Raw genomic sequence first — 12,668 nt, 5'->3', positions numbered from 1 at the left:
CTGGAGTTTACCCGGAGAGGGTTTCGGGAGTCAACGCCTCCGCGGCCCGGTCTGAGACCAGGCCTCATGGTGGATCAGGGTCTGATCAACCAGGCTGTTACTGCTGGCCGCACGCAAACTGACGTATGAACCACAGCCCGGTTGGTCAGGTACTGACCTTAGGTGCCTGTCCAGTGCCTTCTTGAAGACAGCCATGGGTCTATTGGTAATCCCCCTTATGTATGCTTGGGACCCGGACACTTATTGTGCTGTCTCTCAGTGTACTCGTGGGGCCCCTGCTTTTCATGGGGGGAATGTTGCATCTCCTGCCGAGCCTTTTGCTTCCATATGGAGTGATTTTCGTGTGCAGGTTTGGTACCAATCCCTCCAGGAGCTTCCAAGTGTATATTATCATGTATCTCTCTCGCCTGCGTTCGAAAGAATACAAATCAAGTACCCTCAACAGTTCCCAGTAGTTTAGGTGCCTTATCGTACTTGTGTGTGCCGTGAAAGTTCTTTGTACACTCTCCAGGTCTGCAATGTCGCCAGTCTTGAAGGGGGCCGTTAGTGTACAGCAGTATTCCAGTCTAGAGAGCACAAGCGATTTGAAGAGAATCATCATGAGCTTGGCGTCCCTAGTTTTGAAGGTTCTCATTATCCATCCTATCATTTTCCTAGCAGATGAGGTAGATACACTGTTGTGGTCTTTGAAGGTGAGATCCTCTGACATTATCACTCCAAGGTCCTTCACATTACTTTTCCGCTCTATTGTATGATTAGAATTTGTCGTATACCCTGATACATTTTTAATTTCTTCAAGTTTCCCATATCTGAGTAGTTGAAATTTCTCCTCGTTGAACTTCATATTGTTTTGAGTGCCCCATTCAATTCAATTCAAGTTTATTCTCTATAAGAGTTACAATGTGGGGTTTACAGGTTTTGGGTACTGTGTGGTTTACATGTTATAAAATACTAATTACAGAGGGGGCCACTAGAACACCTAGCATGGCTAGGCATTTCGAGCAGACTTAGATTAATTCTTAACATTAAATCCTTACAGATTATGGTATTAAGGCTAAGTGACTACATCATAATTTGTGAGTTTAGCAATGTGAATGCTTTTGTTTTGGAACAATACAAGGTGTCTATATTGGAGTATCATAGACAAACTTATGACTAGTTAGGATTTATTATTTTAAGATTAAGATTAGCATTTCTGGGTTTATAGTCATTGGGTGAGTGAGTGTAATTGTGAACCACCAGGTGGTTATCATGTAGCTAGTTGTCGGGGTGGATCAGGGAGATAAGATGTTTTTTAACTGTAGTTTTGAAAGTGATGAATGTGTCTGCAGTTCTAGAGTTTTCAGGTAGGGTGTTCCAGATTTTAGGTCCTTTGAAATACATTGAATTTTTGTAAAGGTTTAGTCGAACAAGGGGAATGTCATAGAGATGTTTGTGTCTGGTGTTATGCCTGTAGATCCTGTCACAACTATCAAGAAAGCATTTTAGGTCAAGGTTAATATTGGAATTTAAGGTCCTGTAGATATAGATTGCACAGTAGTAAGTGTGGATGTTCTGAACAGGGAGTAAGTTTAGATCTATGAAGAGTGGGGGGGGGGTGTTGCCAGGGTTTGGACTTAGTGATTATTCTTACTGCGGCTTTTTGTTGGGTTATTATTGGCTTTAGGTGTGTTGCTGCAGTTGAACCCCAAGCACAGATAGCATAGGTGAGGTATGGATATATAAGTGAATGGTATAGTGTGAGAAGGGCAGTTTGCGGCACGTAGTATCGTATCTTGGAGAGGATCCCCACCGTTTTGGATACTTTTTTTGTTATGTGTTGGATATTCGAAGATTTGATTGATGTCCGCTTGGAGCCTCGCGGTGTCTTCGATGGAGGTCACTGCTATGGTAATCCGGGTGTCATTCCGACATAGACATCTCTGTCTATGTCGGAAATGAGGATGAGGAATAGAATGGGAGAAGAGAGGAATCGGCAAGGTGGACAGAGAGATGTTCCAGAGATAGGGCACAGCAACAGTTAGAAGTTGAAGACTCAGATGAGTCACAGGTATGTTTGGGAGTATTTCTTCAGTCATAGAGTTGTCAGGAAGTGGAATAGCCTGAAAATGAGGTAGTGGGGGCAGGATCCATGCATAGCTTTAAGAAGAGGTATGATAAAACTGATAGTGCAGGGAGAGTGACCCATTAGCGGCCAGTGAACAGGCGGGGCCAGGAGCTATGAATCGACTCCTGCAACCACAACTAGGTGAATATATCGGGAGGAGACGCGGGGTGGGGGGTGGGGATGAGCACCGTGTGAGCCTGGGGTTCTGACAAATGGAAACTTCCCTGGTTCTAAGTAACTGTGTCACCGATTCCAAGCAATTTCTTCTGTTCCTGTCTTTTCCACAGATAACCATGCTTCCCCTGATAACACTGGCCAACAACCAAAATGCTTCCGAGACCAGAGTAGCAGTTTCCAACTAATTTTAGGTCACTGTTAACGAATATCATTGTTAAAATTGTTTGTTAGCTCTGCTTTTCAATATACACCTACGTATCACAACAGGTGCGTGGCATTAAAATGGTATAAAATACCGACAGGTTGTTAGGTAAGACACATATGCAACAGTTAGGTATCTTTATTGTGAAACGTTTCGCCTACACAGTAGGCTTCTTCAGTCAAGTACAGAAAAGTTGATAGAAGCAGAAGATACTTGAAGACGATGTAATCAGTCCATCACCCTTAAAGTTTTGAGGTGGTCAGTCCCTCAGTCTGGAGAAGAGCATTGTTCCATAGTATGAAACAATATGGGGAAGAAGTGACAGGATAGAGCTTTTATAGCGCCAAGAGGTGAGACGTAGGCCACTAGGAGAGGTAAGAACTCAGATGTTGAGAAGTCAGGTCCCTCTCAAATCCAGCCCCTCTCACTAGTGGAAGTTGTTGAAGTTGATTGCAGGTCTGTACCAAGATACCCTTGTGTTGCAGTGTCTGACAGATTGAACATTAAAATGGTATAAAATACCGACAGGTTGTTAGGTAAGACACATATGCAACAGTTAGGTATCTTTATTGTGAAACGTTTCGCCTACACAGTAGGCTTCTTCAGTCAAGTACAGAAAAGTTGATAGAAGCAGAAGATACTTGAAGACGATGTAATCAGTCCATCACCCTTAAAGTTTTGAGGTGGTCAGTCCCTCAGTCTGGAGAAGAGCATTGTTCCATAGTATGAAACAATATGGGGAAGAAGTGACAGGATAGAGCTTTTATAGCGCCAAGAGGTGAGACGTAGGCCACTAGGAGAGGTAAGAACTCAGATGTTGAGAAGTCAGGTCCCTCTCAAATCCAGCCCCTCTCACTAGTGGAAGTTGTTGAAGTTGATTGCAGGTCTGTACCAAGATACCCTTGTGTTGCAGTGTCTGACAGATTGAACATTAAAATGGTATAAAATACCGACAGGTTGTTAGGTAAGACACATATGCAACAGTTAGGTATCTTTATTGTGAAACGTTTCGCCTACACAGTAGGCTTCTTCAGTCAAGTACAGAAAAGTTGATAGAAGCAGAAGATACTTGGAACATACATACTATGGAACAATGCTCTTCTCCAGACTGAGGGACTGACCACCTCAAAACTTTAAGGGTGATGGACTGATTACATCGTCTTCAAGTATCTTCTGCTTCTATCAACTTTTCTGTACTTGACTGAAGAAGCCTACTGTGTAGGCGAAACGTTTCACAATAAAGATACCTAACTGTTGCATATGTGTCTTACCTAACAACCTGTCGGTATTTTATACCATTTTAATGTTCAATCTGTCAGACACTGCAACACAAGGGTATCTTGGTACAGACCTGCAATCAACTTCAACAACTTCCACTAGTGAGAGGGGCTGGATTTGAGAGGGACCTGACTTCTCAACATCTGAGTTCTTACCTCTCCTAGTGGCCTACGTCTCACCTCTTGGCGCTATAAAAGCTCTATCCTGTCACTTCTTCCCCATATTGTTTCATACTATGGAACAATGCTCTTCTCCAGACTGAGGGACTGACCACCTCAAAACTTTAAGGGTGATGGACTGATTACATCGTCTTCAAGTATCTTCTGCTTCTATCAACTTTTCTGTACTTGACTGAAGAAGCCTACTGTGTAGGCGAAACGTTTCACAATAAAGATACCTAACTGTTGCATATGTGTCTTACCTAACAACAGGTGCGTGGCAGCGTGGCAGCGTGTTTCTTACCACACTCACAGTCTCACTGACCTTCATCATTGTTCCAGCAGTCATAGAAGGTGGTTGTGCTGTTCAAGTTTATATTTTGAGGTGAAAGGTAGGATACACTAAGTACTGCTGCTTTCTATGTGAACGGGACAGCTGTGCAAGAGGTTCCCACTACATCAGGAGAGACTGGCCACCTCATCAATCATTGGAGCCTGGGATGAAAAATGTTAAACATCCACCTCTCACTGAACCAAACAAAATTTTGCTACCACCACCACTACACATAAACCTGAGGGTCATAAAAAAAAACTTTCTAAAAACTATGGACAAATCCGGTCAGGTATTCAAGTAGTAATTAACATCAAAATTCCCCTCACTGAGCAACGCTAAGATAAGAAAGGGAGTCTTCAATGGTCCTCAAATTCGAGCTTCTTAAAGATGGTGACTTTGAATCAGACCTTCATGGGGAGGAGAAAGCTGCTTGTGAAGCATTCAAGTTAATGGCGAAGGGATTTCTCAGAAACAGAAGGGAAGGCAACTATGAAGAATTGGTGGAAAACCTCATCAAGGCTTACAAGAACATGGGATGTAACATGTCACTTAAAATTCACTTTTTGGACTCGCATTTAGACTTTTTCCAGTGAACTGTGGGGCAGTTAGTGACGAATATGGTGAAAGGTTTCACCAAGATATTTCAACCATGGAAAAATGGTACCATGGCAAATGGGGCACAAGAATGCTTGCAGACTATTGCTGGACATTGGCAGATGATTCTTCAGGCCACTATAAGCGTCAAGCAAAAAGGCAGAGAGTAGGTACGGATTAAAGTTTAAAACATACTGACACATATTGTACGTCATAATAAAATAATCAAATATTAAATGTCTTGTATCTTTACAACTATAGCCAATAAGCATTTTTCAAGGTGATATTTGAATTCAGGACATGAAAATGCATAAGAATTAACTAATCTCATATGAGAAGAATACTACTTTTCAAAAAGTGTTGACCAGTGTAATCCACGTGGCGTGAGTCGTGTTACGATTTAAGATACAGGAATTGATGACGTTTCTGTGGACAAATCCCTAGCTGTATCATCCATGTATATTTTATTGCATCCAATAAAAGAAATGGTGTAGACGTCGGCATTCTCTTCGGGGCTGGACCTACTAATGTCTTTAATAGTGATGGAGGTGAAGTAACTGGCTTTCTCAAATAATCTAGAAGCTTTCTCAGGTACCGTGAAAGTAGGAAAGATTATTTCAGAAGTTACTGTTGGTATCGACTCTCAGAGTGTTGATTATTCTCTGTGATTTCCTTCTTCAATCTCGAATAAAAATGACAAGAAAATGCAAATTGCGGAAGATCTCAGTAATTTAGAGGTACTCATCTTCCAAAAAATCAAGGCTGCAGAGTATAAGAGCCCTTAGAAAGATACCCAACAAAGCACCTCTCTTGGTTCTAGCAGAGCGATGAATGAGAAATAACCGAGAATATTCTGGTTTGTTTTGTTTACAGATCATGCTAAACTTAAAGGGAGTTGGTAGTAGTTTTTTTTTTTTCGTATCGGAATATCGAGGAAAGGAATAGTGTTGTTATAGGCATCACTCCTTCCAAATTGACTGAGGATCTGGCATAATCCCTTTCAATTTGCTGGGTTTTATCAGTAGTGCACACCTCCGACAGTGCCCCTGACCAGTAGGGTCAGGGACACTGTCACACTGAACAGACTGCAAAATTCTTGGTCTCCGAGTAAAACATTGTCTTTAATAAAGGTTTCTATTCTGGGATGGTGTTTTTCACCACATATAAATTTATGACAGCAAGTGTATTTAAAAAAAAAAAAAAACACAAAAATATAATGCCTTCTTCCTGAAAGCTTACCGAAAACATGTACAGAGAGGTAAAAGAACTAAGAAGCCGAATAGATAAATGAAAAGTGCGAAGACAGTGAAAGAATCAGATAAGAGTAATAACAATGAAGAGGCAGAAGTAAAAGACAACTCAAAATATTCAGCATTAAAAGAAAAATTAATACAAGAACCAGAGGAGACACTGAGAAAGATAAACACTTAAAAGACTGAGGAAAACTAAATGTATTTCGGTCGTTGACCCCTCAAGAAAGGTTCCTTGATGCTGGTGAGGGGCTCTTGATCTAGGGAATTGGATCTGTTCTCCAGTTCCCTGAATTAAATCTGAATACCTTCCACATCCCCCCCTCAGGCGCTGTATAATCTTACTGGTTTAGCGCTTCCCCCTTGATTATAATAATAATTCGGTCGTTGAACGAGTCAAGAAAGGTATCCCCGTACAACATAGCAAAAGGAATAGTGCAAAGTGCGGCAAAGGTTTTAAATAGTGTTAAATATTAGCACTAAAGATTTGCAACGAATTAGAAAAGACATTCACAGTGTATCATATAGAAACATCCCAATTTCTTCAATATAAATGTCAAATAAGAACATACACTGCCCAAAACTAATTCAAAGCTTCGGAAACACCAGCATAATAAGTTTGAAGCCGCTGTGAAGATGCATTATTAAGCTATCATTGAAGGCTTGAAACCTATCAGGTAACGCACTCAAAAATTATCACTTAATAATATCCCTTAAACTGTCCAATCAGATCTACGTTCACATGCGTACTGCTCCAAAAGTAGATCTACGTTTTTTATGTATTTTCAAATATAACAAAAAAAAAACGTAGATCAAAGTTTTTTTACACGTTTTCAAATGTAAAAAAAACAAAGATCTACCTTTTTTTACATACTTTGAAATGTTGAAAAAACGTAGATCTACGTTTGGACAGTTTAAGGGTTAAAAACAGTATTACAATTTTCCAAATTTCTTCAACTTAAAAAAAGCAATATCGTATCAATGTGACTCAGGCATAAATGTGTTTGAAAATATAATTAAGAGCTCATTAAACCCGTGAAAATAAAAAAAAAAATGCCCTAAAAATGCGAGTTTCAATGTTTCTCATTTATTTTTTAGCGTCTACATTCTATTTAAAACTCTACAATCCATAAAAGATATTTAATTTTATAGAAAGTTTAATATAATCATTTTTTCTTTTATTTAGCCGCCAAATTGACACCTTCACTGAGCAAATTCAGTACCAAAATATTTCGACTGTTATTCGATCCAAGAAAGTAACTCCATAGAAAACTGAACTACAAGAGAAGTGTAGAAACTTATATACTAAATTAAATCAAACTTATTTACTATGATAATGTCCACCTTGACACTTTTGTTATTAAAGATCTCAATTTTTATTCCGTTGGTTTAAGGTCAACCAGTTGGAATCCCAGAGCGCTATTAAATTCTCTCTACATTTTATGAACAAGTTAAGGTTTATTGGATAACTGCACTAGAATTTATTCTGACAAACTGTTGCAAAACCAGAAACATTCTAGATGCTAGAGGGGGATCAGTAAGTTGACCTTCTAGTATTCTCTGGAGATATGTATACTTTAGAGATATCACATTTTGTAACAGTATTCATACTAAACGAATACAACTAGGTATTAATCTTTATTTACGTGAGATGAGAGAATTATACCGAGAAACGGAGATGAAAAGCAAGACAGCATAGGCGATGGCAGGAAGATGAGATATGGGGCAGGAGACATAAGAATAAGACATATGGAATATAGTAAGCAAGTTGCTCAACCAATGCTCACTTTGGTTAGCAGGCAGAATGGTGCCTACAAATATCTGTAATACAAAGACATTTGGAGCAGAGAAGAGCTTAATTAAAACAACGTTTCATTCAAGGATCAAGCTTGTCTTGACCGAGCCAATGTCTCATTAAAGATGACTCTGCTCCAAGTGTCTTTCCCCTCAAGGGAAGTTCCTTGATGTTGGTGAGCGGTTTTTAATCTATGGAATTGGATCTGTGCTCTAGTTCCCTGCATTGAGCCTGAATGCCTTCCATCCCCTTCCCCCCAACATGCGCTGCATAATCCTATGGGTTTACTGCTCCCCCATGATTATAATAATAATAATAATCCGTCTTTGAATAACCCAGAATCTCCCAGCACTGAAACCTGTTCTTGACGTCAACGTATCGTTGATTACCGCATACGGGTCTCTCCCACAGTACTTAGCTAACCCATTCTTCCAGAGTAATAACCAATACCAGCAGTTCTCAACTTGAGGAGGTTTAGCTCTTCCTTTTGATTATAATAATCTCAACCTGTGGTTCACGGACCCAGGGATCCCTCAAAGATACTTCTGGGGGACCGTGAGCTACGTTCAAAATTTCTAGAGGCTACAGTGAAAAATGTATTACGATAGGGCTGATAAAGATTAACTTTCAAAACTTCAAAGTCGTTTCCAAATCAGCAGTAATAATCTAATTTTTTTAGGCGCATTTTTAAAATGGTCTTACTTTATGGGCTGCCGAATCGAACATACCAAACCTCAATCGAATAAATGTCAAATTTCATTCAGTACAACTTATCGGACGGCTGGTTGTATGTGAAAAATGAGTAACCAGAACTGGCATCCAAAGCACTGAGATATGTAATGTCATTCCCCACTACACATGTATGTGAACAGGCTTTCTCCCAGCTGTATCATATACAGAAACAGGATGAATGTGGAACCTGGTCTACGCTTAAAACTGTCTGACATTGAATAGAAATTCGGAACATAGTGTCACCAAACCAACATTAACCATCTCATTAAACAGGAAAGATTTTTAATACTATAAATTATTTAGATGCATATTCAGTTACGTATTTTATCTGAGAGAAGAAACTTGGAAAACGAGTTTGTTAGTTCATAAAATCGGCTTCTTGAGTAGACACACCTTCTAAAAACCTAGAGTCGCTGGGATAATTAATTTAAATAAAAGAAGTCCTAGGTGGTGAAAAGGTTGGGAACTACTGACCTATACCTATCTTCCCACAATATTTACCTTCCACGGTCCTTGCTTTGCCCTCACAATACCTACTTTTACCTATCCTTCCATAACACCATTCCCTATCACTTCCAGGAAGATGTCTTGGCGTTAGTGAAGATCACTTAGTCTCCTGAATTAGTGCCACCCATCCGTTCATAGAATAAAAACAGATTATCACCTGTATATATATATATATATATATATATATATATATATATATATATATATATATATATATATATATATATATATATATTATATATATATATATATGGCAGGATCTGTACGTCCCATACATATTTAGTGTTCCAAAATTAATATAATAATAATAATTACTACTACGACTACTACCGCCACTACTACTACTACTGATAATAATAATACACTTGGCCAGCACTTACCCTTCCTCTCCCTCCGCGTCATTGCCCAGGAGGACAGTGTCGTTGGGAATGGGGATAGGGAATGGGACGTCGAGAAGGCCGCTCCCCACCACCTGCTGGTAGTCCCTCCTGTAGGAGATACTGCTGGTGCTGCTACTGCTACTGCTGCTGCTGCTGCTGCTGCTGTTGTTGTTGTTGTTGTTGTTATTGCTGCTGCCCCAGGCCTCGAACTCATGGCCGCACAGTCCTACTGGAGGAGAAAAAACTTTCATTTTCTTTGAAGGTGACTGATTACTAAAGGTGAGGAGAGGAACACTATCACTGAAAGTGAGGGTGAACGGTTGTGGGTGGAAGGAGATAATCGTGAGGGCGGTATTAGTGGTTACTGGGGAGGAAGAGGATCACTTTCTATGGTGAGGGTGAAGGTGAGGTGAAGGTGAAGGTGAGGGTGCTGAAGGGGAGGGAGGTGCAGGTTAGAGTAGTCAGGTTGAGAGTGGTCAGGGTGTGCGTGGTAAGGGTGAGGGTGGCCAAGGTGAAAGTAGTCAGAGTGAGGATGATCAGGGTGAGGGTGATCAAGATGAGGGTGGTCAAAGTGAGGGTGGTCAGGATGAAGGTGGTCAATGTGAGGGTGGACAAGGTGAGGGTGGTCAAGGTGAGGGTGGTCAGGGTGAGGGTGGTCAGGGTGAGGGTGGTCAGGGTGAAGGTGGTCAGAGTGAGGTTGGCCAGAGTGAGGGTGGTCAGAGTGAGGGTGGTCAGAGTGAGGGTGGTCAGAGTGAGGTTGGTCAGAGTGAGGGTGGTCAGGGTGAGGGTGATCAAGGTGAAGGTGGTCAGAGTGAGGTTGGTCAGAGTGAAGGTGGTTAGAGTGAGGTTGGTCAGAGTGAGGGTGATCAGAGTGAGGGTGATCAGAGTGAGGGTGGTCAGGGTGAGGGTGATCAGAGTGATGGTGATCAGAGTGAGGGTGGTCAGAGTGAGGGTGGTCAGGGTGAAGGTGGTTAGGGTGAGGGTGGTCAAGGTGAGGATGGTCAGGATGAAGGTAGTCAGAGTAAAGGCGGTTAAGGTGAGGGTGGTCAGGGTGATGGTGGTCAAGGTGAGGGTGGTCAGGGTGAGTTTGGTCAGGGTGAGTTTGGTCAGGGTGAGGGTGGTCAGGGTGATGGTGGCCAAGGTGAGGGTGGTCAGGGTGAGTTTGGTCAGCGTGAGTTTGGTCAGGGTGAGTTTGGTCAGAATGAGGGTGGTCAGGGTGAGGGTGGTCATGGTGATGGTGGTCAAGGTGAGGGTGGTCAGGGTGAGTTTGGTCAGGGTGAGTTTCGTCAGGGTGAGGGTGGTCAGAGTGATGGTGGCCAAGGTGAGGGTGGTCAGGGTGAATTTGGTCAGGGTGAGTTTCGTCAGGGTGAGGGTGGTCAAGGTGAGGGTGGTCAAGGTGAGGGTAGTCAGGGTGAGTTTGGTTAGGGTGAGAGTGGCCAAGGTGATGGTGGTCAAGGTGAAGGTGGTTAGGGTGAGGGTGGTCAAGGTGAGGATGGTCAGGGTGAGTTTGGTCAGGGTGAGGGTTGTCAAGGTGAGGATGGTCAGGGTGGACAAGGTGATGGTGGTCAAGGTGAGAGTGGCCAGGGTGAGGGTTGCCAGGGTGAGGATGGTCAAGGTGAGAGTGGCGAGGTGATTGTGGCCAAGGTGAGAGTGACAAGGGTGACGGTGGTCAAGGTGAGGGTGCTCATGGTGAGGGTGGTCAGGGTGAACGTGGTCAAGGTGAGAGTAGTAGGGGTGAGGGTGGTCAGGGTGATTGTGGCCAAGGTGAGGGTGGCCAGGGTGAGGGTGCTCAAGGTGAGGGTGGTCAGAGTGACTGTGGCCAAGGTGAGGGTGGCCAGGGTGAGGGTGGTCAAGGTGAGGGTGGTCAGGGTGAGGGTGGTCAGGGTGAGAGTGGTCAGAGTGACTGTGGCCATGGTGACGGTGGCCAGGGTGAGGGTGGTCAGGGTGAGGGTGGCCAGGGTGAGGGTGGTCAGGGTGAGGGTGGTCAGGGTGAGGGTGGTCAGGGTCAGGATAGTCAGGGTGAGGGTGGTCAGAGTGACTGTGGCCAAGGTGAGGGTGGCCAGGGTGAGGGTGGTCAAGGTGATGGTGGTCAGGGTGAGCGTGGTCAGGGTGAGGGTGGTCAGGGTGAGGGTGGTCAGAGTGACTGTGGTCATGGTGAGTGTGGCCAGGGTGAGGGTGGCCAGGGTGAGGGTGGTCATGGTGAGGGTGGCCAGGGTGAGGGTGGTCTTGGTGAGGGTGGTCTTGGTGAGGGTGGTCTTGGTGAGGGTGGTCTTGGTGAGGGTGGTCTTGGTGAGGGTGGTCTTGGTGAGGGTGGTCTTGGTGAGGGTGGTCTTGGTGAGGGTGGTCTTGGTGAGGGTGGTCAGGGTGAGGGTGGTCAGGGTGAGGGTAGTCAAGGTGAGGGTGGTCAGGGTGAGGGTGGTCAAGGTGAGGGTGGTCAGAGTGAATGTGGCCAAGGTGAGGGTGGCCAGGGTGAGGTTGGTCAGGGTGAGGGTGGTCAAGGTGAGGGTGGTCAGAGTTAGGGTGGTCAGGGTGAGGGTGGTCAAGGTGAGGGTGGTCAGGGTTAGGGTGGTCAGGGTGAGGGTGGTCAAGGTGAGGGTGGTCAGGGTTAGGGTGGTCAGGGTGAGGGTGGTCAAGGTGAGGGTGGTCAGGGTTAGGGTGGTCAGGGTGAGGGTGGTCAAGGTGAGGGTGGTCAGGGTTAGGGTGGTCAGGGTGAGGGTGGTCAAGGTGAGGGTGGTCAGGGTGAGGGTGGTCAAGGTGAGGGTGGTCAGGGTTAGGGTGGTCAGGGTGAGGGTGGTCAAGGTGAGGGTGGTCAGGGTTAGGGTGGTCAAGGTGAGGGTGGTCAGGGCTAGGGTGGTCAGGGTTAGGGTGGTCAAGGTGAGGGTGGTCAAGGTGCTGGCTAAAACATGAAAGTTTAAGTAATAATGAGTGCCCTGAACGATCACTAATTACCTGTCGGCTCAAAGGCCTCTTTGACATCTGCTTTTAATCAAAGGTGAAATATATTATTTCGGAATAATTTCCAGGGGATGAATCCTGGAAAGGGAAGAAGAATGAAATTAGTTTCTGAGCTGACCACTTCCCTAATGTACCCGGCATTTGGTGGACACATGTCTACTGGCTTCACTGGACACCTAACGTCTTTGTAAATGGTTGT

General features: G+C 43.8%; 1 protein-coding gene across 1 annotated transcript in view; it reads right to left on the bottom strand.

Annotated features, from left to right (window-relative positions):
* LOC128684229 (alpha-1,3-mannosyl-glycoprotein 4-beta-N-acetylglucosaminyltransferase C) overlaps positions 1–12,668 on the bottom strand; it is a 398,920-nt gene that overhangs the window by 89,530 nt on the left and 296,722 nt on the right. The window contains exon 3 of the mRNA XM_070088912.1: positions 9,515–9,743. Within this exon, the coding sequence (XP_069945013.1) occupies positions 9,515–9,743 (229 nt within the window). The remainder of the gene's footprint in view (positions 1–9,514; positions 9,744–12,668) is intronic.

Source organism: Cherax quadricarinatus, chromosome 2 (assembly GCF_038502225.1).
Source record: "Cherax quadricarinatus isolate ZL_2023a chromosome 2, ASM3850222v1, whole genome shotgun sequence".
Taxonomy (NCBI): domain Eukaryota; kingdom Metazoa; phylum Arthropoda; class Malacostraca; order Decapoda; family Parastacidae; genus Cherax; species Cherax quadricarinatus.
The sequence above is the reverse complement of the archived record's forward strand: the minus strand, read 5'-3'. Positions and strand labels throughout refer to the sequence as shown.